Source organism: Carettochelys insculpta, chromosome 1, assembly GCF_033958435.1.
Source record: "Carettochelys insculpta isolate YL-2023 chromosome 1, ASM3395843v1, whole genome shotgun sequence".
NCBI lineage: Eukaryota > Metazoa > Chordata > Testudines > Carettochelyidae > Carettochelys > Carettochelys insculpta.
Genome location: NC_134137.1, coordinates 352112509 through 352140473, shown reverse-complemented (window position 1 = coordinate 352140473; position 27965 = coordinate 352112509). Strand labels below are relative to the sequence as shown.

At 43.4% G+C, this 27965-nt stretch overlaps 3 protein-coding genes and 1 long non-coding RNA gene across 12 annotated transcripts in view; 2 read left to right on the top strand and 2 right to left on the bottom strand.

Annotated features, from left to right (window-relative positions):
* COG5 (component of oligomeric golgi complex 5) overlaps positions 1-161 on the bottom strand; it is a 367281-nt gene extending 367120 nt beyond the window's left edge. Inside the window, exon 1 of the mRNA XM_075016386.1 lies at positions 28-161. Coding sequence (XP_074872487.1) covers positions 28-124 — 97 coding nt within the window. The 5' untranslated portion in view covers positions 125-161. The remainder of the gene's footprint in view (positions 1-27) is intronic.
* DUS4L (dihydrouridine synthase 4 like) lies at positions 146-17494 on the top strand. Of its 9 annotated transcripts, none has more exons than XM_075016432.1 (8): positions 148-255; positions 624-680; positions 1031-1166; positions 1450-1571; positions 5228-5345; positions 11009-11131; positions 12661-12887; positions 14824-17493. In XM_075016432.1, exons 3-8 carry the CDS (start codon positions 1057-1059, stop codon positions 15069-15071), a joined length of 948 nt encoding a protein of 315 aa, XP_074872533.1. In that variant the 5' UTR covers positions 148-255; positions 624-680; positions 1031-1056; the 3' UTR covers positions 15072-17493. The 9 variants fall into 9 exon arrangements, with proteins under 9 accessions (XP_074872594.1, XP_074872533.1, XP_074872557.1 ...); XM_075016422.1 differs by having other exon boundaries at positions 165-259; XM_075016456.1 differs by lacking the exon at positions 1031-1166.
* Positions 7557-27960, bottom strand: LOC142024475 (uncharacterized). The gene is made up of 4 exons (XR_012648487.1): positions 27840-27960; positions 27372-27494; positions 9414-9591; positions 7557-9093 (listed from the first exon to the last, which is right to left on the bottom strand). It is a non-coding gene; the product is annotated as an uncharacterized LOC142024475 (long non-coding RNA).
* Positions 27647-27965, top strand: part of BCAP29 (B cell receptor associated protein 29) — a 41732-nt gene continuing 41413 nt past the window's right edge. Inside the window, exon 1 of the mRNA XM_075016513.1 lies at positions 27647-27804. The gene's annotated coding sequence lies outside the window, so the exon portion shown is untranslated. The remainder of the gene's footprint in view (positions 27805-27965) is intronic.

Sequence of the window (27965 nt, the reverse complement as noted above, 5' to 3'; positions counted from 1 at the left end):
CCCGCACCCGCCTCTGCCCCTCCTCACCATCCCCCAGCAGCTCCCCAAGAGCCGCTGCCGGGACAGTGATAGCACCTCCCGCTTCTTCCATGCTGGCAGGAGCCAGGTAGCCTTGCGTCATCATTAAACGACAGGCAGCCGATGACGCCGACACTCCGCGCTTCTGGGGTTTCTAGTTGGTGGCGGCCTGTAAGAGGGCGAAGGGTCAAAGGGGAAAGGTTGCTCTGGGCTGGCATGTTTCGTCTGCCTCTCGCTGTGGGTAAAGTGGTGATTGATGCTGCGCGGGGCGGTAACAAGGGCGTGTTGGGTGGGAGGGCGGACAGGCCTGAGGGGGGATGGGGACCGTGGGTACAGGGAGGCTGTCAAAGCTGTTTACACGGTGCAACCTCGTCCCCCTTCTGCTTTGCTTTTGCCTCCCCCTTCCACCCTCTTCCTTCTTTTCTGCTCCTTTTTCTGCCTTATTTTTGTTTCCCACTCACCCACTTCCATTGCCTGTCTCTTCCTTCTCTCACTGAACATGACGCGGGTACGTCTGTTGTATTCATGGGCACTGGATTTTGCACAACCGCAGTAAGAGCTCAAATTGGTAAATTCCACGTATAATGTATTTCTCCATTTCTCAGGCTCTGTGACAAGCCAAATTTTATCACAACAAAAGAGAATGTGCTCAGAGAATTTATGTGAGTCACTTAACTGAGAGTCAGTACCCATTTGTTTTAGTCATGCATTGTGCAAATGTTACAAAATATATTTGAAAATGTATTGCAGTACACTAAATATAAGATATTTATTAAGGATATACTTGAAACAAATATAATATAATCCATAAATTGTTTTACACAAACTAAGGACACCAAACTTCTCACCGGCCCATAGCCCCAGGTCTTGGTATTGGAACAACTACCCCCATCCTCCTTGTAAAGCTAATGTAAATTCTATTAACCTTTTGTTAACTCACTTTGAACAATTACAGTTGTGAGAATTTAGAATAAATAGCAAGATTTCTGTTTAAATGGTTTTATTTTTATAGATTTTAAAAAGAATTGAAATTCATACATGATTAGTGACGCCATAGAAACCACACAATGCCAACGAAAAGATCCAGTAGATTTGTTTCATTCCGGGCACTTTGTAAAAATATGTGCCCCTATGGTCCGATATTCAAAGTAAGTAACACACCTGGTTTAACTGTACACTTTCAATGCCTTCTATATATAAATATATGTTGATTATAAAAGAAAGACTGGTTACTTTTTAACAATTTGGAAAACACATACTTGAAAATATGCATGTTTTTTTGGTTTTAGTGTGATAATGTCCAAATACCCACATAGTATTACATACTGTAAAGGCAAAAAAGTACTTAAATAATTTAATTTTAAAATAGTTTATTTAGGAAAACAATGTGTTTGGGGTTTGTTTTCTGTTCAAATGTTCATGTCCTCACAGGTTGGCTTTCAGAACTTTGGTCAGGAAATACAACTGTGATTTGTGTTATACACCAATGATAGTTGCTGCTGATTTTGTCAGATCTTTGAAAGCCAGAGACAGTGAATTCACAACAAACGAAGGTATGCATTTTATATGTTCTTGCTTTTTGGGGGTATTTTATGCAATGATTGATCTTAGATGATAGATTCTATTTAACATGAAGTCTTTAAATCATGATTTGAGGACTTCAGTAATTGAGCCAGAAGTTATGCACCTAACAGAGTAGTGGAGAGGTAAGGTACTATAGCCTGTAGGTTGCAGGAGATCACACAGTGATCATGACAGACCATTCTGGCCTTAACATCTATGAGTCTAGTTAGCCAAACAAAGAAAGTTTTAACATTCAGTTCAATGGCATTTCTGTTTTCTAGTTGTTAGCTGAAGGCTGATTCTATCGTCCCGGGGCTCACAGAGCTTGTCAGCACTTGAAACACTTCATTTTTTTGAGTTTTAAAAACTCCTTGGGAGCTTCGGCACTTAGCTTTACATGACTGATTCTTCTGGTTGTCTGAACCTGCCATCTTTTTTTGGAGTTTCAGATGTCACCTGCTGCCTTTTGTAAAATCAAGTAGAAGATCTCAGCTAGTGTAAATTATTATAGTTCCAGTTAAGTCAATGACAGTTTACACAAACTGAACATCTGTCCCAAAGAGTACTCTATCTGTGAAATATGGTCTGTGACTTGTATTATTAAGGCAGGCATCAAGATAGATCATCAGAATACATAGAACTATACAATGATGTAAGGCCTGAAAAGTTCATCTTGGGTAAGATTGCAGATGGTCCAAAGATACTTCAGGAAGAAGTAAGGAAAGCTTTAAAAAGCATGAAAAGAGGCAAGGCACCTGGACCAGACAGTATTACGAGCGAAACGATTGAGGCATTAGAAGACTTTGGTATTGATGTAGTTACAAAACTTTTAATTATCAGAGGGGTAGCCATGTTAGTCTGGATCTGCAAAAGCAACGAGGGGTCCTGTGGCACCTTATAGACTAACAGAAATGTATGAGCATAAGCTTTCGTGGGCAAAGACCCACTTCGTTAGATGCAGGTCACCTGATGAAATGGGTCTTTGCCCACGAAAGCTTATGCTCATACATTTGTTAGTCTATAAGGTGCCACAGGACCCCTCGTTGCTTTTGCTAAACTTTTAAATGAAATATACAATACAGGTCATATCCCAGTGGACTTATCAAAGTCAGTTTTCGTTGGTTTATGTAAGAAACCAGGGGCTACTGAATGTGAGCAACATAGGACAATATGTCTCATGAGCCACGTTACCAAACTACTTTTGAAAATCCTCAGGAATAGGGCACGAAATAGGATAAAATCAGTTATCTCTGAACAACAGCGTGGCTTTGTAGAAGATAAAGGTACTACCAATGCTATTTACGTCTTCCCATCATCAACGGAAAGAGCATTAGAAGTACAAAAGGATATATATTTATGCTTTATAGACTGAGAAATAGTAACAGAGAGGAAGCCATGCTAGTCTATACACTCTCAAAACAAAAAGCAGTAAAGTAGCACTTTAAAGACTAGCAAAATAGTTTATTAGGTGAGCTTTCCTGGGACAGACCCACTTCTTCAGACCATAGCCAGACCAGCCGAGCTGGCTTTTATATTCAAATTCGGCACATTAACACATGGTTTAAATCATGATGGGAACTTTCTGAGTCACTATAGGGGCTCGTCTGCATACTTTGCTCAGTCTAATTCTTGACCTTCCCCCCCACCCCTCCACTCTCTGATTTGCTCACCTTGATTATCTTTTTCTGATTTGTCCTCCTTGCTTACTGTTTTTGGTTCTCTGTGCCTTAAATATTGAGTCTGTTCTGGTCTGAAGAAGTGGGTCTGTCCCACGAAAGCTCACCTAATAAACTATTTTGCTAGTCTTTAAAGTGCTACTTGACTGCTTTTTGTTTAGACTTTGAGACAGTATTCGATGGGGTAAAGCACGATGAAATGATAAAAATCTTAGAGGAACTGGACATAGATGGAAGGGATTTAAGAATAATTGAGAATATATACTGGGATCAAAGAGCAGCTGTAAGAATGGGTAGCGAACTAAGGGACTATAGGAAAAAAAATGGGGGTTAGACAGGGTTTTGTTTTTTTGCCAGATCTTTTTAATTTGTATAGTGAAAGGATTATGCAAAAAATAGAGGCGCTTCCTGGGTTAAATGTTGGTGGATACAATTTAAATAATCTTCGATATGCTGACGATACAGTTTTAATTGCAGAAAATGAAAGGGATCTTCAAGAATTAGTCAACGTAGTTAATAGGGAACGTGAACTGAAGGGACTTAAGTTTAACCTTGCAAAAACGGAATCAAAGGTAATAATTTAAAGCAAAGTTATGCCAAGGTGTGCAAATGGGATAGTTATATGTGAGGTGACTAAATTTAAATACTTGGGGTGTTATATCACATCAGACGGTAGGTGTATAACAGAAGTTAAATTCAGAATTGCACAAGCGAAGTCTGCATTCCAGAGAATGAAGAGTATCCTCGCTAACAAGTCGTTATCATGAGAAGTTAGGAAAAGAGTTTTGCGATGTTATATTGAGCCAATATTATTATATGGGTCTGAAGCGTGGACAATTAGCAAGCAAGTTGAGAAGTCCATTGAAGCCATAGAAATGTGGATTTTAGGAGGATGTTGCGTATTCCATGGACAGCTAAGAGGACAAATGAATCCGTTTAGATTGAAGCACAGTATAGGATATTGTTGCTAGTGAGAACAAAGACAAGACAAGCAAAATTTATAGGACATGTAATGAAGAAATTAGGACTTGAACACCTAGTACAGACGGGGAAATTAGATGGTAAATGGGGTAGGGGTAGGCAGCGAGAGAAATTATGGGATAGTATTACTTCCTGGTTATGATGCGGAAGCACTGTAAAAATGCTAGAAAGCACTCAGAATAGACAGGGGTGGAGGGCCATGATCACGTACACCAGTTGGCATGGCACTTAAGGAAGAAAGGAATAGTTTGGCCTCATGGCATTAATTAGAGAATTAGGTTTGCAGTTTATAATTCCGTATTTAGAGTTTTCTTTGGGCTTCAGATGGTCAGTGGCATGTGTTTAAAAATCAGATCTTGGTAGAGTAAAGTTGGTGGTAGAATCTCTACTGTTTCTAGACTGTCTGACATTTTAGGTTTATGAACTACATTCTTCTCATTGTTTTAATTTAAAAGTATATTGAAAACTTAACCCTGAATTTCTTTACTTCTTAATCAGTTATTAAAATGTTTCCATTGTAAGAACGCTATCCTGTTTCTAATGTTCTCTCATATTTTGTGGGACATAAAAATCAAAGTATAAGGCAATATAAGAAATAAAGTCTGCGTAGATCTTATTTTTAAATAAAACTTGTCACTCTATCATTGGAGACTTTTTATCCTGCAAAAGAGTGGAATTCTAATTTCGAAATAAATACTTCTGTTAAATTATTTTCTTTACTAACACCCATTGACAATACTATTGTTATTGGAAATTTATTTTCAGTTATGCAGGAAAGAAAGATATACCATAGATGGACTTTATCCAGAAATAACAAAATATTCATAAATGTACGCTTCTTAGTTCACTGTTTTCAAGTGTTCTCTTGTTATACTGATTATATTAAAGACTAGATATGTTGACTTACTTAAAGAGTTAGTAAGTGTGCACTTTGTGTATAGCGTACGTTGTTGTTATGACAGATTCTAAAGAGCTCTCTCTTTGACTAGGTGATCGCCCGCTGATAGTTCAATTTGCTGCTAAAGAACCACAGATTTTATCTGATGCGGCCCGTATCGTCTGTCCTTTTGCAGATGGAATAGACCTAAATTGTGGCTGTCCTCAAAGGTAAAATTTTAAGGTGAAAGATTGTACTTAAACAATTAGGAACCATCAGTCTGAAAATTAAAAATCACTTCCTAGTTTCCCAAATCCAAAACAATAGTGGTAAAGTAATATCAGTCCTTAAATTTAGAAATTCAGTTTTGCGTTCCTGAAAGTGTATTCAGGAAGCTGGTCTTAGGGCACCTGCTGCATCCGTGAGACAGTGGAGTCCAGGCATATTACCTACATGCCTCTTTGCATCTGTAATGTTGTACGCTGCACACTGAATCCCCAGATAAGGAATGAGATCTTCATTGCAAATGACTTGGTAAGTATATTGAGGGAAATTTTGTGGCTATCCTAAAAATGTTGGTGCTGATGTCTGATAGACAAGTAAAAAATATCCTTTGAAATGAAATATCTTCTGTATCATATTAAGTCAAGAGATTGTTTGATGTTCAGTGAATGCTTAAAAGAACTACTTGCATCTTTGATTAGGTGATAAATATGTGTCAGTGAGATCAGCGATGTCCCCTCAATATCTTGGGATATGTTTACATTAGAGGGTTTTGTCAACAAAACCCATAGAGCATCCAGATTCCCAACGTGTTCAGTCAACAGTAAATCAACAGAATGCAGCACTTTTGTCAACAGCGTTATCCCACTCCCAACGAGGAAGAACAACTCCGTTGACAGAGATCTGTCAACAGAAAGCCAGTCTGGATGTTCTGGGGGTCCTTCTGTTGATAGAAAAGTCCTCCAGGGCACCGCCCTGTCCACAGCAATCAGAGCTCTATGATCCCTGCCTCCAACCATTCTTAAAGGCACTGGGAGCCTGGGGAAACACATGGCAGGAAGCTGAGAGCATGGAAGTAGCAGAGCTACAGGCTGCAGTCACCCACGCCTTCGCAGCCACTCCTTTCCAGACAGCATTACCTGGTGTCAGAAAGCCAGGCACACCAAGACCCCCCAGGGCCCTCAAGAGAGCAGCCTTGATGGGTCCCTGGGGCACCAAGAGGTGGGCTCAGTCCTGGACCGAGCCCAAGGTCCAGGCCATCCTGGACCTGTGGGGTGAGGAAGAGGTCCTCCTCAACCCCAAGGCTAAGCAGTTTAATGCTCCCACATATGCTTGGATGGCCACTGCACTTGTGGAATGGGGCCACCCCTACCTGCACCATGGAGCAGGTGCGGACAAAGGTGAAAGAACTTTGGCAGGCTACATCCTGGCCTGTGACAACAGCCAAAGATCTGGGGCAGTGCCCGCCACCTGCTCCTACTACAGGGAGTTGCACCAGTTCCTGGGGGCTGATGACCCATCCCCTCTGACCAACCCGATTGACACAGCACAGGCGGTCCCCCGCTTTGCCTTCCCGTAGCCGGAGCCCCCAGAGGAGGAGCACCCTGGGACTCAACCCCTGCCAGAGCTGGAGGCAGAGATGGGGTCCAAGACAAGTGGAAGCACAAGCCAGTCCACCTCCAGGGCATCATCAGAGTTGGGCAAGGGTCCCTCCAGTAAGTACCCAGTGCATCACATATCCCAGGGCGTAGAAGGCAGGAGCAGAGGGGGCATGCTGTGAGCATTGCCCCACTGGCTTGGGCAGTGCTCACATTGCAGTCCGGGCACATGGAACCACATGAAAGGTAACTGTGCCACCTGCACCCAGCAGACAGTCCCTGGACATGGGCACCTGCCTCACAGGAGGTCAGACAAGCCCCAGGCCCCACAGCTGCGGGGGGGCGGCCTGCCAGCACCTGCCACTACTGGAAGTGGAATAGCCACACCAGCGCCGGCCTGACCCCAGATACACCAAGGAGCGTGGCACCTAGCACACAGACATGCCCACAGATGAGAGGCAGCACCTGTTCCCACAGACAGCACTGCGAGTCACAGTGGTGTGCAGGGCCCTGGGAAGGGCCAGGCTGCTCCTGGCTTACCTGCCACCCATGTGGGGACTCCTCTGTGGACAGACACTCCCCTTGGCCACTAGATCATTCCCTGGGGGTGGAGGCGACGCAGCAGTCAGCCTGGTCCCAGAGGCACCATGGAGCTCCCTGGGTGGTAGGGCCCATTGTGCAGGCCACACATGGCTTTGCTCACAGGACAGTCCCATCCCTTGGCCCAGAGGGTGTTGGCTGCTGTTCACTGAGGGTGGGGGAGTGGGGCATGGCGGCAGCAAGGTTTCAGGGGCTGTATTGAGTGAATGACTCACCATCTCTCCTCATCTTCCTTACAGCTTGACCTGCAGCATCCAAGGGCCAAGCCACACCACCATGGCTAGCTAGCCACACCCCTGCATCGGAGTGAGCCTGTCCCACCCAAGCACCAGGGTGGGCCTGCAGCCAGAGGGGCCATCACCAGGTGCAGGAGGTCCTCTGGAGGATTACAGAGGTCAGGGAGCAGCAGGTGTGGGATGACCAGGAGTGCTGGGTTGGAGGCCTGAGACCAACTCAGCTGCATCTGGCAGGACATAATGGCCCAACCACCTGCATACCCCACCGCCAACACCATCCCAATGTTTCTCCTGTCCCCACTGCTGTGATCCTGCTGGCCATCTGGGAGAGAATCGTGTACCCAGTGCAATGGCTGAGGGCCATGGCTGCTCCCCTGTGGACCCGGACCCGGACCCCACCACAGCTCCACCACCTCTGTACCTCCCTGTGCTCCTGGCCCCAACCCATCCCTGACGGGGGCCCAAATCTGTGGCACGAAGGGATCCTGAGGCTAATGCCGCTTGGGGTCCCTCTCCCCCTTGGATTTGTGGCCCACAACCCCCTCCATGGACTAATGCCCCCCCAATTTAAATAGTTCAAAGATGTTTGCACTTTGCTTTTTGGTAAATAGTTTTGTATTACATGTATTTTTTTTGCACACATTTCTCCTTGTTCCAGTAAAACAGTTATTTCATCACTACACCCACATCACTCTTTATTGGGCAGAGGTCAGGGAGGGGACAAGGGGGAAGTTGTGGTGGGGATGGAGTAGAGCTGTGGGTCCAAGGCCCACGCGGGGAAGGCACTGGGAGGGTTATTGGGGGCCGTGGGAAAAGCTGTCACTCAGGGCCTGCCAGATCCACACCATATCCCAATGGGCCTGGCAGATTGGAGCTGGGCCTGGCTGCTCATACCTGATGCTGGTATCTGCCCCCACCACCCCAGTAGCACAGACTTCCACTCCCACTCTACTATGTCATGCAGGGCAGAACATGTCATCACAACTTGGGGGATATTGTACTTCCCCATATCCAGGTGGGTGAACAGGCACCAGAAGCGTGCCTTGAGGCAGCCAAAGGCACACTCCACCTGCTCGGGGTCCAGTTGAGGCAGGCATTAAAGTGTTCCTGGCTTGGGTCCAGTTGCCCAGTGTAAGTCCTCATGTAACACAGCATGAAGGATTAGGCTGTGTCCCCCATGATGCAAAGTGGCATGTGCATGTCTCCAAAGCCAATTCGTAGTAGGGGACGAATGTGCCCACCTCCATACTCTGACACAGTTCGGCATTGCTGAACACCTGCATGTCCTGTGCCCAGCTGAATCACCTGAAATAAACATGTATGAAGTGTCCACAGTGGTTGACCAGGACCTGTAGCACCATGGAGAAGTACCACTTTCTGTTGATATACTTAACTGCATTGTGATTAGGGGCATGGATTAGGATATGGGTCCCATCAGAGCAGTTCAGGAACCCCAGGGCAGCAAATTCAGCCATGATCATGACCATGTCTGCCAGACGAACGACCTTCCACAACAGGATGGTATTGATGGCCATCAAGACCTGCAAAGGGAGGGGACCAAACACACATCAGGGACTGAGGGAGGGAGTCTCTTGGCCCTTGGGGGGGGGGGGGCAGGAGGCAATACCCTGCCTCTTCCTTTCCTCTCCCACCTGAGCCCTCGAGGATCCCCCCATGAGGCCAACCCCCACCGCTTCAGCAGCAGGTCTGTGCAAGGGTGGGATGGAACACTCCCCCAGGGATGGGGCTTCCCCCACATACACCCCTCGAACCTTTGACTCCACTTCCCAAGGGTCCCCATTTGGCAGGACACTCCCCCACCAAACCTTCATGCAGCGATTGCAGCTCAAGAGGGCTTTACCTTCATGAGGAGGGCCTCAGCAGTGAACTTCCCCATACCAAACTGGTTTCCCACGAAGCAATAGGTGTTGGGGGTGGCAGGCTTCCAGAGGGTGATGGCGACCAGCTTCTCCACAGGGATGGCAGGCCCAGAGCTCCAGGAAGATGCCCTTCTACGTGGTGAAGTTCTGTAGCCACTTCTGCGAACAGATCACTCTAATCTAGATATAGCCTAGATTTTGTTCTTGTGTGTCATGACCCAGTTCAGACTGAAAATATTCATGCACAAATCAGAATTTTAAAATATTTATTAAATTGGTCCATGTGAGACCTATTAAGTGTTATTGGAAGTATTTTAATCAAAACACATTTTACAAAGGAAAAACATGAACTAGAAAATGTAAGGAAGCACTACCAAGGGTAACTTTGTAATTAAGTGCAAGTATTTAATTAGTCTTGTGAGATTCCCATGGCTTGAAATAACAATTACCTCCAAATAATTTTCCACATGAAAAGGTACTTGTTTCTATCTTGTAACCCATATAATTTGGGATGTTTAACAGAGTTTTTATGGACCAACACTGTATGGTTTTATATATATGGAGATACGCATCTCATGGAGCTGGAAGGGACCTTGGGAGATATCTAGTCCAGCCCCTTGCCCTCTTGGCAGGACCAAGCACGATCCCTGACATCTACTTGCCCTGCTCAGCCTCCTCAAGGATTGAGCGCACAACCCTGGGTTTAGCAGGGTAATGTGCCAAACACTGAGATATGCACAATCTGCCCAAGAGCCCAAGGTTTCAATTTCAAAACTCTATAGGAAAATCTGTGGATTTGTTTTTGAGGGGGCACATTTACAAATCTTCCCACAACAACAAATTCTTTAACTGGAAATAGGTTAGAGAGATGGCTACATTCTGCCATTCTCACAGGTAAGGTTTTCACAGTTGGACTAATAGAGACATTATTTACACATAAAAAAGGATCTGATTCCAACAGTACATTCTTAATCCTCATAAATCACAGATATCTGCAGCTCATTTTGAGGATGCAGGTTTAGATGTAGATACAAATTTTGCATCTAGATCCCTGCAAATTTGTGGATATCCACTTTATATCCATGGATGCAGACACAAATATCCACGGATTTGCAGACGTGGATACAAATTTTGTATCTGCACAAAACTCTATTCATAAATGTAATTTCTCTTCGAATACAGTCCAGGACTCCAGATAGAGGTTGTTTATTGGTCCACATCATATTATATCTCACAAATATGAATTTTAATTCATGTTGCTCTTTTGGGGACAATGGGCAGGGAAATGTTATCATTTAGCAGATGGAAAATTGAATTGGAGAGAGAGTAAGTAACTTGTCCAAAGTAACATAGGAACTCTGTGGCAGGACCAGGAATTGAAGCTATGGCTCCCAATATCCTAAGCCTTAGCCACGAGAACATCTTTCTCCATAGCCAGTACTATCTTCACCTTCCTCCCTGTCAACAAAATAATTCACCAAATGTGTCTAGAAGGAAACTGAAATAGTGCATTAGGTTGAAACTGGTATTTATGGCAAATACACAGTACAAACTCTCTCTTCTCTTTAACTTAAAGATGGGCAATGGCGGAAGGTTATGGTGCTTGTTTAATAAATAAACCAGAGCTGGTTCAAGATATGGTGAGACATGTAAGAAATCAAGTGGAGAACCCCAGATTTTCAGTATCTATTAAGATAAGGTAGGTTTAGACCACTATTATGTCTCAGGACAATCGCATATTTATTATATAAGCAAGCAAAACAGAATATATTGGGTAAATTTTACTTTTATAGCGAAAGTGTCCAGAGCATGACCTGTGGCGACTTGCACTTCTTTCAGTTGTAGGTCAATCTGGACATCTGTAACAACCCTATCTGGTCAGGATCTGATTGCTTTCTCATCCAAACCACATTTGGGTACATATAATCTTACAAAATTGTGATCCGTGTTTCTCTGGCGCTACATAATCCCCAAGTGTGCTTTATGTGTAGGAACATTCTGATATCCAAAGCAACACAAAAACATATTTTTTTAAAAAAATCAGGAGTCAGGAAAGGTAAAATGATTACAAGCTAGTTGAAGAGTTATGCTGTTTATACGACCATGTCACCTTGTGGTTTGAAACAAGCTAAGCAAGCTTGGATCAAGTTACCAGTTGAGTGAGAGCACTCAGAGAAACACACCAAGCGAACAGGCTAAGTGGTGTTCAAGCAGTAGCCACTAACCACATATGGCTATGTCAAATAGCAGTGGCTACTGGTTGGACACCACATCAGTTGAGAACTAGATCTAGTATAGTATTAATGACATTGTCCCACTGAAAAAGCTGCCTGTTAGTTGAGGCATTACAAAATGCATCCTGAACGATAGTGATTGTTTAAAGATTTGATTATATTCCTCACCAAATTTCAACTTGAATCATTCATTCTGTCTATTTAAAGTCCCACTCCAGTTTGAGCAGGAAAAAGATATCCTTCACTTCATTGACTTTGAAACTATGTGAGGTGTTTCTGTAGTGTAGTACAATTGTCATGTTGCATTTCATTGGTAGATGAGCAATTCCTCTGTAGGTTTTGTGTAACAGCAAAGTTTCAATTACTAAGGATGTAAAGTTGATTGAAGTCTTTCAGAAAGAAAAGTGCTATATAAATGTGAAAGTTATATAATTTTTGGTATAAAAGTATACAAAATCATATATATTTTAGGAGTCTTGTAAGTCCCTGTCAAATGTAATAAAGTTTAAACACCCTTCAATTTTGGAAACATAATTAAACAGGGCAATACTAAATCAAGGACTATTAATTATGTGTTACATATAGAGGTGAAAAGTGTAACCAAAAATTTACTTGAGTAAAAATACAGTTGCCGGGGGTGGGTATTGTACTTACATACAAGTCACTGGTGTCCCTCTGGAAAACTACCTGAGTAAAAAGTACATGCGCGTGCGCGCGCGCGCACACACACACACACACACACACACACACACACACACACATCACATATTGATTGTACTCAAGTAACCAGAAGTGAAAGCAGCTGCACTTTATTTAAGTTAACTTTTTGGGTACTTTTTCCACCTATGGTTACATGGTAAAGCATCTGTTTATCGTTCAACAGTAGTGTTCTTTTTCACTTGTACGATTCTTGTTAACTGTGCCTTAGGATGAGATTTAATGCAATTTAGATTACTGTTCATGATTAAAATTATTACATTCCTTGGAATTTTAGGATCCACGATGATCTAAAGAGAACTGTAGATCTTTGTCGAAAAGCTGAAGCAACTGGAGTTTCCTGGATTACAGTTCATGGGAGAAATGTAGAAGAACGACATCAGCCAGTACACTATGATGCAATTAAAATAATTAAACAAAATGTGTCTATACCTATTGTAGCTAATGGAGACATTAAAACTTTAAAAGATGCAGAGAATATTCATCATATGACAGAGGCAGATGGTAAGAACTTGGCATATTTTGGGGGTTTTTTTAGTAAACTTCTTGGGAAATATGCATTTTAAAATACACATTTGTCTGTCGAGTTGAACTTTTATCTGAGTGAGCAAAGACCCGCTTCATCAGATGCATGAGTCATGCATCTGATGAAGCAGGTCTTTGCCCATGAAAGCTTATGCTCCAAAATATCTGTTAGGCTATAAGGTGCCACAGGACTAATTCTTGTTCTCAAAGATACAGACTAACATGGCTCTCTCTCTGATTTTTATCTGAATGGTTTGCACTCTTCAGGGAGAGAACTGAGGTATGAAATTCTTTGGTTTTGATATCTTAAGGATTTATGAGTAGTAACACTTACAAGCATTAGAGTAGTATTAAGAATAATGATGACTAAAGATCGCTAAGGCAAACTGTGAAAACCCTTTATTTAAATACAGTAACCCACCTCTACATAAGGGTGTACAGGGAAGCCTCAGACATTTATCATTCTAATATGAATGATCAATGATATTATTGCAGAGTACTTTTTGACATATAACAGTTCCTTCTGTTCCTACAAAGGATGGCTCTGTGGCAGCCATTTTCACCCTTAGAAGTTGGAGACGGATCTATGACTGTGGCAAGTAAAGGAAGAAAGGAGGAATAATGTCCTGTCAGACATCTGACAAAATTCAGGATAGTCAGTTTTAGCATTGTCTTATCCTTGTATTCCCCAGACAGTTTGTCTGTCTGTATCATAGAAAAGTGGGGCTGGAAGGAACCTCAACATGACATCAGTTCCAGCCTGCTGCCCCAATCCAGGACCAAATAAATACAGACCACCATTGGTGTTTGTCTCACCTATTTTTATAACTGTCCAGTGTGCAGAATTGGAAGCTTTTTCCTGTGCTTAAATACCCTTATAATTTGAAAGCTTCACCTAAATCTCCTTTCCTACAAATTAAGCCCATTACTTCTTGCCCTATCTTCTATGAAAACAGAATACAATCAATCCCTCTCTTCTTTATAATCATCTTTAACAAAGCTGCAAACTTGTTTTCAGGTTGTCCCCTTCATCTGCTCTTCTTCAGAACAAACACGTCCAGTTTTTTTCACCTTTCCCCATAGGTCATACTTTCAGAATCTTATATCATATTTTCTATTCTCTAGACTCTCCAATTTGTCCTCAGCTTTCCTAAAATATAGTGCCCAGAGTTAGATATACTCCTGCTGACTTAACTTAGTAAAAGAAGTATAAGTGTTCTTCAGATCACTTTAGTTACACAAGGGATGAGTTTGTTTCCTTGCTATGTGTCAATCAGTAATAAATTTTGCTAAAAATATCAGGATCATCCTAGCTACATCTGCACTTACTAAACACTTCAAAATGGCCATGCTAATGGCCAAATTGAAGACTAATGAGTTGGTGAAATGTATACTCAGTGCCTCATTAGCATGCCGCCGGCTCTGGAATTTTAGAAGTACCGCGGCTGGCGGCATGCTAATGAGGCACTGAATATGCATTTCAGTACCTCATTAGTATTCTTCAATTGGCCATTAGCATGGCCATTTTGAAGTTTTTAGTAAGTGTAGATATGGCCCCTGTGTTTAGCAAATAAAAACAAAGTATTTATTGGAGGACTTGTGGTTTTCAAAGAACCGGGAAAGAAAATTTCCATTCTGTATATGCTGTGGTTTCTTTCAAATCCTGTTGTGAAGTGCCATTAAGCTGGTAGGCAGGACCTCTAAATATCACAGATTATCTTGGATTTGGACTGTTAAACAGAGTTTCTCAAGGCACAACTGCCATATTGACTTACCAGTTTCTACTGCTTTCTAGTTATAGCTGTTCACAAGCATTTGATACTGTGGTTATGGGTGCCTATATAAAACTCAGACTTAGATAAAAAAGGTAAAAGTTGACTTGTGTAGTAACACTTTTCAAATTTTCCATTTGAAGGTGTAATGGTTGCTAGGGGGCTCTTAGCCAATCCAGCCATGTTTGCAGGATACGAAGAGACACCTTTGAAGTGCATCAAGGACTGGGTTAACATTGCACTTGAACATGGAACTCCTTTTACATGCTTTCATCATCATTTAATGTACATGATGGAACGGATAACTTCAAAACAGGAAAAAAGGGTTTTTAACGTTTTATCAAGCACATCAGCAGTTCTGGATTACCTTAGTGACCATTATGGGGTGTAATAGCTTTTAAAGTATTTTAATCATATAAATATTGCATTTTATATTTTGAAGTTGCTGACACAGTGATGGTAATAGTGTGAGGAAACCTTATATTTATTAACCAAAATCAAAGTGCATTAGAAGATCCAATACACTGCAGCATTACTGGAAATTTCTAGTGATCTTATTTATTCTTTTTATACTGACATTTTCCACTCCCAAAATAGTCATGATTTGGAAATAGCTTTTATATATATATGGCAGTGCATTACTGTGCATAGGATAGTGATGTTGTAAGGAAGTGTCTTGGGTACCAAAGTGCTTTCAAAGATTACCCCCAGTCCTGCGACCCTTGCACATGTGAGTAGAAGGCCCACAAGAACAGGCTGAAAGGATATTAAGCCGAATGATATAGAATTGTTCCCTTAATTGAAAAAAAAAAAAAGCTCAACTGAGAAGCCCAGTTACTACTTATCTGACATGCAAATTGAAAAATTATATTTGGTTTTAACTATGTGGGGCCCTAAATCACAAAATAAAAACGTTTCACATGATTTTTCCTTTTCAAGCTTAGGCATTCCATTTGCTGTTCTGAAAGCCTGATATCCTTAAACTGGTATTGACCTCAGTGGAGATTATCCTAGCAAATGGAAGAAGATTAAGGAATATATTAACATTAAATAGACATATCTTCCATTTGAAAATTAATGGACAGAAAACTAAAATTTAAGTGATACTTAGAGTCCAGAATGGAATTGTTTTGGTAATGAGGTCTCAAATCATTATGATATGATACTTAAAATTAAGTATGTGCTTGTATAGTCTTCACATCAAAATAGAACTACTTCTATGCTTCAAGTTACACGTGTTTAGGTACCTTGCTGAGGGGAGGCACAAAACTTAACAAGGTTTTGTTCAACATGTACTACATACAGTATATGCTCCTAAGATATAGTGGATGGTTTTGTTTAATGGATTGACATTTGTTGATGAGAAACAAGATTTTGAGCTTATACAGAGCTCTTCTTCACGTCTGGGAAAGGCACTCAAGTCAGGTGTATGCTTCACACATATATCAGTATACCTACATTTTTCAGGGGTAAGAAAAATCCACATCCCCAATCCACAGTTATACCAGTTTAACCTGTCATATAGGCTAAGGTCATGTCTACACTTCTGGGAAGAAGGACATTGCTATGGTCGATCTTCCAGAGCTCAATTTAGCGTGCCTGGTAGAGATGTGCTGAATCAAATTTACAGGGCGCCTGCATCAGTTAGGAGTAGGGGAAGTCAACAGTAGCAAACATTCCCGTCGATCTCCCTTAGTGGAGCTGGCATGACAGCCTGCGTTAAGGTATCTGAACTCCAGCTACATAATTAACATAGCTGGAATTGCGTACCTTAATTTGACCTTGCACTTAAGTGTAGACCTCTCCTTAGCTATGTCTCCCATTGACATAGCTGCTGCTTTTCAGGGAGGTGGGTTAACCAAGGACCTCTCACATTGGCTTAGAAGTGAGTCACTGAGCCCAAGCCCACAGAGTATTACATTAAATACAAGGTTAACAGCCAAGGAATTAACACGTCTTGCAAGAGATCAGTCAAGGTAAAGTGGATAGTTATCATGTGTACAATCACAGAACAAGAAAGTGTTAGTAAGTTGCAATGATCGTAAATCCAGTGCCTTTTCTAAATCCACAGTTTTTGTCTCTAGCAGTTATGAACTTAAGTTCCAAAACTTACCTTTTGAAAGTGTTATGCAGGTTTCCTTTGAGGTAGAGGAGAGGTCAGATATAGAGTGTTAATTCTGTGAAAAGTATTCAGTCACCCAAAACACATAACCAAACTCAAGTGTTTAATCCTCAGCCACATCAATTTTACATTCAACAACAAATAATTTTCCCAAACCCTGGGAACAGCCCTGGGTACTGGGATGGCTCCCCAATAAACCAACCTTTTCATACATATCTCAGAGAAGAATTTCAGGATAAATGCACCACAAGACCAGTTGTAATATTTTCCTTTGATGGACAGATGACCTGAGAAGAGGTCTGTGTAAAGTTAAAAGCTTGTCTCTTTCACTAACAGAAATTGGTCCAATAAAATATCTTACATCATCTGTCTTGTTTCTCTAATATCCTGGGACCAACAAGGTTACAACAACATTGCTAACATGCTTTTGTACAGTGTATAACAACATGAAGGAAATAAAATACAATGGGTGCTTGTAAGAAGCAGTCCTTCTGAATCACCAAGAAAAAAAAATAGACAACTTTTAAACCTGGATGTCTCAGCCAGTTTTTCACAGTCTTGTCTTTCACAGATTGTTCACCAAAGCATGAGTGTCATAAGCAAATGTAATGAAAATTAGAACAAGGTAGTAACATTCTACACCTGCTACAAATGAGAGTGTAATATAATAAAGATTTTGAACAAAAACCATGTTTCAGATGCTATATTTATACAGAAATTCATGCTACTAGCAGCCACACATCATACTACAGAAACGGAACCCATTCCTGCAACAAACCCTGTTGCCAGCTCTGTCCACATATCTACATTAGACACACCATCACTGCACCAAACCACATAAGCCACATCGTCAGGGGCTCACACACCTGCACATCCATTAATGTGATGTAGAATCATAGAATACTAGGACTGGAAGGGACCTTGAGAGGCCATCAAGTCCAGTCCCCTGCCCTCATGGCAGGACCAAGTACTGTCTAAACCATGGGTGTCCAACCTTTTGGCTTGCCTGGGTCGCACTGAGTGAAGAGGAATTGTCTTGGGCCACATATAAAATATATATTATAGTTAATGTGTATAAATCACATAGGCTACGTCTACACGTGCACTCTACATCGAAATAGCTTAGTTCGATGAATAACGTCTACATGTCCTCCAGGGCTGGCAATGTCGACGTTCAACTTCGACGTTGGGCAGCACCACATCGAAATAGGCGCTGCGAGGGAACGTCTACACGCCAAAGTAGCACACATCGAAATAAGGGTGCCAGGAACAGCTGCAGACAGGGTCACAGGGCAGATTCAACAGCAAGCCGCTCCCTTAAAGGGCCCCTCCCAGACACAGTTGCACTAAACACCACAAGATCCACAGAGCCGACAACTGGTTGCAGACCCTGTGCATGCAGCATGGACCCCCAGCTGCAGCAGCAGCAGCCAGAAGCCCTGGGCTAAGGGCTACTGCACACAGTGACCAGAGAGCCCCACAGGGGCTGGAGAGAGAGAGCATCTCTCAACCCCTCAGCTGATGGCCGCCATGGCGGACCCCACTATTTCGATGTTGTGGGACGCGGATCGTCTACACATGCCCTACTTCAACGTTCAACTTCGAAGTAGGGCGCTATTCCCATCCCCTCATGGGGTTAGCGACTTCGACGTCTCGCCGCCTAACGTCGATTTCAACTTCAAAATACCGCCCAACACATGTAGCCGTGACGGGCGCTATTTCGAAGTTGGCGCCGCTACTTCGAAGTAGTGTGCATGTGTAGACACGGCCATAATGTTAAAAGCTTACGATCTTGTGGGGCCGCATTACTAGCTGTCCAGGGCTGCATGTGGCCTGCAAGCCACAGGTTGGACACACCTGGTCTAAACCATCCCTGGTAGACATTGATCTAACCTGTTCTTAAATATCTCCAGTGATGGAGATCCCACAACCTCCCTTGGCAATTTATTCCACTGTTTGACCACCCTGACAGTTAGGAACTTTTTCCTAATGTCCAACCTAAACCTCCCTTGCTGCAGTTTAAGTCCATTGCCTCTTGTTCTATCCTCAGAGGCTAAGAACAAGTTTTCTCCCTCCTCCTTATGACACCCTTTTAGATACCATGTTCCCACCTCAATCTTCTCTTTTTCAAACTAAACAAGCCCAATTCTTTCAGCCTTTCTTCACAGGTCACATTCTCTAGACCTTTACTCATTCTTGTCACTCTTTTCTGGACCCTCTCTAATTTCTCCACATCTTTCTTGAACTGCGGTGCCCCAGCTGAGGCCTAACCAGCGCAGAGTATAGTGGAAGAATGACGTCTCACATCTTGTTCACAACACACCGGTTAATGCATCCCAAGTGGAGCACTTTGCATTTGTCCTTATTAAACTTCATCCTGTTTGCCTCAGTCCATTTCTCCAATTTATCCAGATCATTTTGAATTATGACCCTGTCTTCCAAAGCAGTTGCAACCCCTCCCAGTTTGGTATCATCTTCAAACTTAATAAGCGTACTTTCTATGCCCATATCTAAATTGTTGATGAAGATATTGAACAGAACCGGTCCTAAAACGGAACCCCACTTGTTATACTTTTCCAGCAGGATTGAGAACCATTAACAACTACTCTCTGAGTACGGATATCCAGCCAGTTATGCACCCACCTTCCAGTAGCCTAATCTAAGTTGTATCTGCCTAGTTTATTGATAAGAATATCCTGCAAGACTGTATCAAATGCTTTACTAAAGTCTAGGTATACAACATATACGCCATCATGTGCCAGCAATGCCCCTCTAACATGTACATTGGTTAAACTGGACAGTCCCTGTGTCAAAGGATGAATCAGACATCAGGAACTAGAATACACAAACCTGTAGTGGAACAATTTAAACTCCCAGGACATAAAATAATGAAACTTAAAGTCATGATCTTAAAAAAGAATTTTACCACTGGCTTACATAGGGAGACAGCTGAATTGGAATTTATTTGCAAGTTTGACGCATTTAACCTGGGGCTTCACAGAGATCTCAATTATCTTATGCATTACAAGGACAATTTCCTCATCTTTGATATTTGCAGGAATGGCAGCCATCCCACTTAATTTACTCCTTCCACAGGCCTTATTAAAGATTGGTGACTTCCCCCTAATCTTTTTTCCTTTCTCCCCTGCTGCTGCTCTAGATATACTCCGTACAGTAAACCCTTGATTTTACAGACCCTGATTTAGCAGACTTTGGGAACAACAGCCATGCCCCCATTCTTCCTGAAGTCTGCTGGGGTCTGTAAAATCACATCCCGCCCCCTCCCAAAAAAAAAAGTTAAGAAATTTACCGCTGCCACGGCCTGCAGGAGCCTCCATCTCCACCGGAGCTGCCACACGCTCCTCCCACTGGGGTGGGGTGTATACATGGGCAGACTGGCACTTGTGTACATGCCCCACCCCTGGTGGGAGGAGTATGTGGCAGCTCTGATGGCGGCTCCTCCAGGCCACGTGGCAAGGTGCCTCCAGCCATGCTGGCAGGATCCTAGCTATGCAGCAGGGTCCAGCGGTGGCAGCTCTGGTGAGTGGCAGGGTTTTGGTTGTTTTTTTTTGTTTTTTTTTGGCAGGGGGAGCCTGGCAGGGGTGGGCGGGCAGTAAACTCTCACATTTAACCAACTTTCGGGAACAGTGGACACCTCTCCCCGCATTAGTCCATTAAATTGTGGGTTTACTGTATTCTCGTTTTTGCTTCAAAATCTGATGAAGTGGGTCTTTGTCATGAAAGCTCATTACCTAATAAATAAAAGTGTTAGTCTTTAAGGTGCTACAAGACTGCTTGTTTTTCCTTCATTGTGTCTGAAAGGCTCATTGTGGGTGTTTCCAACTCCACGAAATCTTTCAGTAACATACACAAAAAACTTAATAGCTTCACATACAATAGTGGAGACAATCAAATGAGATATCAATGTCTAGCAGATCAAGAAATTTAGAATGATAGTTCTCAAGGTACAAAATATTTTACAGTGGTAAGCCTGGGGGTACCAGGATGTCACAGATGGATCCTGTTTTCCATCCAAATAGATGGTAAAACTATCACTGAGTTCAATAGGAGAAGGATTCTTTATAGTGTTACTGTATAGTGTTAATGTATCGTCTAGGAAGTTTCCTTAATTAAATTTTGTATTCAGCCGCCCACTACTTCCTTCTAATTGCTGAGTTCTGTAACTATTTTATGTAGTACTCTGCTTTATGTAGTCCTTCTGCATTCAGAGAAGCAGAAAGGGAGGACTATTTGCTGTGATTACTGAAGATAATTAGTTTTTTTAACATTTGGGAGACTGTTTATTTTATCTGTGGTAGATAAGTGCTGAAACTAGGGTGTTGGTATTGCTGCTGCACCCCCTGGGTTGAAGTGGTTTCTGTTAGATGTCGGGTTTACAATAGCTCTCAGCTCCCTATAAAATTGTTCCAGTAACCCTATAGTAGACATGGAATGCTTGCCCTACATTGGAATTGTTTTCAATAAGCATTACTTACATATGCAGTAGGGTGATAGATAACTAAAATGGTAAGCATCTTCTGTATGGTGCATATCTGCATCCACACAGAGCGTAATTTAAATCAATGGGGCTTCATGTATGCTCAGAGTTTACCTGCAGAAAGTAACATATACAATCAGAAAATTAGCTGATACCAACAGTAATTTAACCATTTTTGATTGGGCCCAATTCTCCACTTCCTGCAATCAATGGAAGTTTTGCCATTAACTTAGGGATTCTACCAGGGCCATCCAGGGGAAGAGGTGGCCCATGGCTGAGGCAGCCCCCACCATACATACACAGCCACAGACTCTGCCACTTCCTCACTTTGCCCCCAACCTGCCCGGCCAACCTGACCATGGATCACCTGGGTCAGGGCGAGGCTGTGGCAGCATATGGCAGCAGCAATGGTAGGGGTTTGCCTCTTCACCCTCCACTCACCACACAGCACAAGCAGCAGCCCAGCCCACTCTGCCGCGCCCTTCTAGCCACTGAACCCTGCTACTCCGCTGGTGGCTGGGAGCAGAGGCCACTTCCTGCTGCCAAGGAGAAGAAAGAGTCAGTGGGGCACAAGGCCACAGCAGATTGGAGCAAGTGCTGTTTGTGCCACATGGGTTGGGGGGAGGCCAAGGGAAGGCAACCCCGTTGCTGCTGTCGACAACAGGTGCCATGCCCTATGTGATCCTTCCCCTCCCGTCCATGGTATGGCTGGGGTGGCTGCTGCAGAGCCCTCAAAAGCACAGGGTCTGGGTCAGCTGCCCCATCTCATCCTATGGACAGGACAGGTCTGGTTTCCAATTTTCTGATCATAGGAAACCAAATACTCTTGCCCTGAGACCTCACCCCACCCCACCCCTTTTCTAAGGCCCCACCCCCTGCTCACTCCATCCTCCCTTTTATTCGGGTGTGGAAGGGGATGAAGGCTCTGACTTGCATCGTAGGTTTTGGTGTGGGGCCAGGATGAGGGACTTGGGGTGCAAGAGAGGTCTCCAGGCTAACACAAAAGTGTTCAGAGTGCAGGAGAAGGTGTGGGGTGCAGGCTCTGGGAGGGAATTTGGTTGCTGGGGCGAGCTCTGGGTGGAGGCAGGGACTTGGAGTGCAGAAGGAAGTGTGGGCTATAGGGTGGGGCCAAAGGTGAGGGGTTTGGAGTGCAGGAGGGAGTTTGGGTATGAGAGGCAGCTCAAGGAGGGCCAGGGCTGGGATGTGGGAAGAGATGAGGGGTGTTGGCTCTAGGCACTGCTTACCACAAGTGGCTCCTGGAAGAGGACAGTGTGTACCTGCAGCCCCTACGCACAGGGGCACCCAGGCGGCTCTTTGGCTACGTCTGCCCTACAGTTCAAAAGGGGAATGCACATGAGGCAAATCAGAAATGCAAATGACACATGGATTTATATATCTCACACTTCATTTGCATAATCATATTTTGAAAAGAGAGTTTCGAAAGAAAAACAGCAGTGTAGATGGGGTTCTTTCAAAATAAAACCCTATTTTTGAAAGCACCCTTCTTCCTGAAAAAATTAGGAAAAAAGGTGATTTTGAAAATGGTGTTTTATTTCAAAAGAACCGCATCTACTCTGCTGTTTTTCCTTTTGAAACTCTTTTGAAAATGTGATTATGCAAATGAAGTGTGAGATATGCAAATTGGTGCTTCATTTGCACTTCCAATTTGCCTCATTTGCATTACCCTTTCGAAAGGGGACTGTAGTGTAGACATAGCCTTTGTGCTACACCTGTCCACAGGTGCCCCTCCCCAGAGCTCCCATTGGCTGTGTGGTTTCCAGCCAATGGGAGCTGCAGAGAAGTGCTCTGGTCAGTGGTGGTGCATAGAGCCTCCCTGGCCGTCCCTACACCTAGGAGATGATTTCCACAAACTCTATAGACCCAGGACAGGCAGGAAACCTGCTTTAGTACCACTGCATTACCAACTGGACTTTTAGCTTCCCTTCAGAGATGCTGACTGGCACTACCAGGGACTCTTTCCAACCAGGCATTCCGGACAACAAATGGATGCCTGCCAACCCTACACTTACTTCAGTGATGGAAGGTTTAACTGCATGGTCCTTGGCTCTTGCCAGATGGTATGTGTGGGTTGATTTCTGCTCAGACAGAATGTACTGTGTGATGAATCCTGGTCACATGCCACCTGAGGCACATTGTCATATGCTAAATTCAGAGCCAATCACAGGCACACAATGTTAAGGATACACATATAATCTTCCATGAACACAGTGCTGCTACACTACATGAATAGCAATAAACAAAAAAAAACTGTTTAAAATTAGTTCATATTTTCCTAAATCAATTGATCAGAGTATGAAGAAAAACCAAAAACATATTCCAACATCAATTTTATATTTTTTTCTAATTTGAATAATTATATAGCATTAGCAGAGAGCAAGGTATCACAGAGTACAGAAAACAAGACTGCTGTACTGGGCTGCGTCTACACTTGCATTCCTCTTTCAAAAGAGGAATGCAAATGAAGGAAATCGAAAATGCAAATGAGACACTGGTTTACATATCACATGCTTCATTTGCATAATCTCTTTGCGGAAGGGATTCTTTCAAAGAAAAAAGTGGTGTAGATGGGGCTCTTTCGAAAACAAATCCCATCTTCGAAAGAACCTATTTTGTTTTAGGAAGAAGGGTTCTTTTGAAGATGGGGTTTATTTTTGAAAGACCCCCATCTATACTGCTTTCTTTCTTTCAAAAGAATCTCTTCCAAAGACAGATTATGCAAATGAAGCATGAATATGTAAATTGCTCACTTATTTGCATGTTCAATTTCCCTCATTTGCATTCCTCTTTTGAAAAAGGAATGCAAGTATAGACACAGCCCTGATGACCTTAGAATTAAATTCAGTATAGGCTATGTCTACACTAGCCCCTTCCTTTCGGAAGGGGCATGGTAATGAGTTGGGAATATGCTAATGAGGCACTGCTATAAATATGCAGTATCTCATTAGCATAATGGCAGCTGCATGCAATTTGAAAGAGCTGCTTTCGAATTGCGTGCTGCCTGTGTAGATGGGGGCCTTTCAAAAGGTCCCCCCTGGACTTTGAAAGCCCCTTCTTCCTATTTGGTTTTATGAAGAAGAGGCTTTCGAAGTCCAGAGGGTCCTTTTGAAAGGCCCCCATCTACACAGGCGGCGTGCGATTTGAAAGCGGTGCTTTTGAATCACACTGCTGCCATTATGCTAATGAGGTACTGTATATTCATGGTAGCACCTCTTTAGCATCTTCCCAACTCACTCATTACCATGCCCCTTCCGAAAAGAAGGGGTTAATGTAGATGCGGCCATAGATTTTAGCCTGACTTCATTTCGACTGAGATCTGAAGACCACCAGGAGCCAGGGACGGATACATATTGCTAGCTTCGCCACAGGAAGCTTGCCAGTGTTGCCAGGCAGCGAGTAAAAATCTGTGGTACTCAACTCTTGCTCTGCTTTTTGGAGAGAAGCTGGGAGGCAAAATATCCTAGTTCTAATCTTGGTTGTGTCTGTGCTCATTGTTAAGGCACTTTTCTGTCTGTTTCTTTGTATGTAAAATGACAATAACAATATTTTAAAGCCTTAATTACACAAAAACACATTAAAAGAACATGATTAAGGTTGGAAAACCAAATATTCATCTCAAAAGTTCAGAAATGCCAGAATTAAGGTTATGTATACAACCTTAACTGAGCCCTCTTGTGCATATGTGATCTGGTGGCCTTTAACTACATGCTCCACTGGTGCATATTCCATTAATAATTATTATTATTAACAGGTCCAGGAAGAAAAATTCTAGCCAAAAACAGCTGCTTGAAGTTAAGCTCCTTGGTGTAGGTTTAGACACCTGAATAAATAGGTGATGTTCAAAAGTGGTAAGCATGAAGTACCTCCTACTGAATTCAGTTCTCAACCATGTCCAAATGTGGTAATGAACTATATCCAAACCACAGTGATGGGTGTTTTCCAACAGCAATACGTACACAAAAACAGTAACAGAGAGGAAGCCATGCTAGTCTATACACTATCAAAACAAAAAGCAGTCAAGTAGCACTTTAAAGACTAGCAAAATAGTTTATTAGGTGAGCTTTCGTGGGACAGATCCACTTCTTCAGACCATAGCCAGACCAGAACAGACTCAATATTTAAGGCACAGGGCAACAAAAACAGTAAGCAAGGAGGACAAATCAGAAAAAGGTAATCAAGGTGAGCAAATCAGAGAGTGGAGGAGTGGCGGGGGAGGTCAAGAATTAGATTAAGCCATGTATGCAGACGAGCCCCGATAATGACTCAGAAAGTTCCCGTCCTGGTTTCAACCATGTGTTATTGTGCCAAATTTGAATATAAAAGCCAGCTCAGCTGCTTCCCTTTGAAGAACGGTGCGAAAATTCTTTTTCAGTAACACACATATCCTTAGGTCATTAACAGAATGCCCCATTCCATTAAAATGTTGACTGACTGGTTTGTGGATCTGGAGTGTTTTGATGTCTGTTTTGTGCCCATTAACCCTTTGTCTAAGGGAGTTAGAAGTCTGTCCAATATACAAAGCATGTGGGCATTGTTGGCACATGATGGCATATATGATGTAAGTAGAGGAGCATGAGAAAGTGCCCGTGATTCTGTGAGTAACCTGGTTAGGTCCAGTGACGGTATTTCCAGAGAAGATACGTGGACAAAGCTGGCAGTGGACTTTGTTGCAGGGAAAGGTTCCAGGACTGGTATTCCTGGGGTATAGACTGTGGCTGTTAGTGAGGATCCTCATAAGGTTGGGAGGTTGTCTGTAAGAGAGAACAGGCATGTCACCCAGGGCCTTCTGGAGTGTGGCATCCTGATTAAGGATAGGTTGTAGGTCTTTTATAATTCATTGCAGTGGTCTGAGTTGGGGGCTGTCGATTTGTCCAGACAAATACCCAGAGACCAGCTACTCCAAGATCGGCCCAAAAAAGCCAAGAACAGAACACCACTGGTCATCACCTACAGCCCCCAACTCAGACCACTGCAACGAATTATTAACGACTCACAGAATTACTCAGAATTCTCACAGAATTACAGGTTACTCACAGAATCACAGGCACTTTCTCATGCTCCTCTACTTACATCATATATGCCATCATGTGCCAACAATGCCCACATGCTTTGTATATTGGACAGACTTCTAACTCCCTTAGACTAAGGGTTAATGGGCACAAAACAGACATCAAAACACTCCAGATCCACAAACCAGTTAGTCAACATTTTAATGGAATGGGGCATTCTATTAATGACCTAAAGGTATGTGTGTTACTGAAAAAGAATTTTTGCACCGTTCTTCAAAGGGAAGCAGCCGAGCTGGCTTTTATATTCAAATTCAGCACATTAACATGTGGATTAAACTGGGACGGGAACTTTCTGAGTCACTATAAGGGCTCATCTGCATACTTGGCTTAATCTAATTCTTGACCTCCCCACCCCACCCCACCCCACCCCTCCACTCTCTGATTTGCTCACCTTGATTATCTTTTTCTGATTTGTCCTCCTTGCTTACTGTTTTTGGTTCTCTGTGCCTTAAATATTGAGTCTGTTCTGGTCTGGCTATGGTCTGAAGAAGTGGGTCTGTCCCACAAAAGCTCACCTAATAAACTATTTTGCTAATCTTTAAAGTGCTACTTGTACACAAAAACGTTATAAGTGGTCTTAAGACAAGGCCATTTAGTGTACAGTGATCCATCTCTACCCTGGCACAGAAATAAACAGTAACAAAAGCCCAGCCCTGACACAAAGGTAACCCATCCCTCTGACCCAGGCCAAATTTCAAGTCCCTGCTCCAAAGCCTTGTAGCACGTGCCATTTTAAACAAAAGCTCTAGCTCAATGGTTGGTGCATTAGCCTGCTAAAGTCAGAGCTATGAGCTCAGTCCTTGAGAGTGGGCCATCTGGAGCAAAGAGATTTTCTTTAAAAAAAAAAAAAAAGGCGGGGGGGATGTTGCTTGGTCCTGCCAAGGGGACAGGGGACTGGACTCAATGACCTCCCATAGTCCCTTCCAGATCTATGAGATGTGCATCTCAAGAATTTAACAAGAGCAAATGCTGTATAAAACCTACCGTCATTTCTGGAAACAGTTCTTTTAGGACGACAATAATAAAAATAAGCCTGACACGGACACCCAGCATGAGACAGTTCAGCCCACGTGGTTAAAAATCACCACAGCTACCAGCAACAGTGAACTGGGTACAAGAAAGGGAAGCGTCAGACAACCTTGAGAGAAAGGATCGCCGCTGTCCCTATACCGTCCGCAATGCTGTAACCACGCTTTAACACGCTCAGGACCATTGCTCTGCCCTGCCCCGCCCCGCCCCGGAGTGCAGAGGAGGGGCCAGTTTGGGAAGAGGTAGCGGCCGGCAAGGATCCACGCGGGCATGCAGTGGCGGGCAGCAGCGGCCTTTTTTTGCCAGCCCCATTCACTGCAGCCAGTGGGCAGGCAGCAGGGAGCCCAGGGAGAGAAGAGCCAGAGGAAGCCAGCGGGGGCTCGGGAAGGTAAAGACCGTCAGGGGCGGGGCGCTGGGGTGAACCTTTGAGGGGTATCCGGGCTCTGCCGCGCTCCTGGCACCTCCCAAAGCGCGTTCCGGAGAGTGAGGCGCCTCCCCGCGGCGTCTACTCCCCCGGCCTTGCTGAGCCCTCACGCCCCCTGCAGGGCA

What these genes read in the sequence shown, in the direction of transcription:
- DUS4L (XM_075016432.1), top strand. Translation starts at nt 1,057, where the DNA reads ATGATTAGTGACGCCATAGAAACCACACAATGCCAACGAAAAGATCCA. An exon ending in CCTATGGTCCGATATTCAAA is followed by an intron (nt 1,167 to 1,449) that starts GTAAGTAACACA and finishes ATGTCCTCACAG; the next exon opens with GTTGGCTTTCAGAACTTTGG. An exon ending in TCAGTATCTATTAAGATAAG is followed by an intron (nt 11,132 to 12,660) that starts GTAGGTTTAGAC and finishes TTGGAATTTTAG; the next exon opens with GATCCACGATGATCTAAAGA.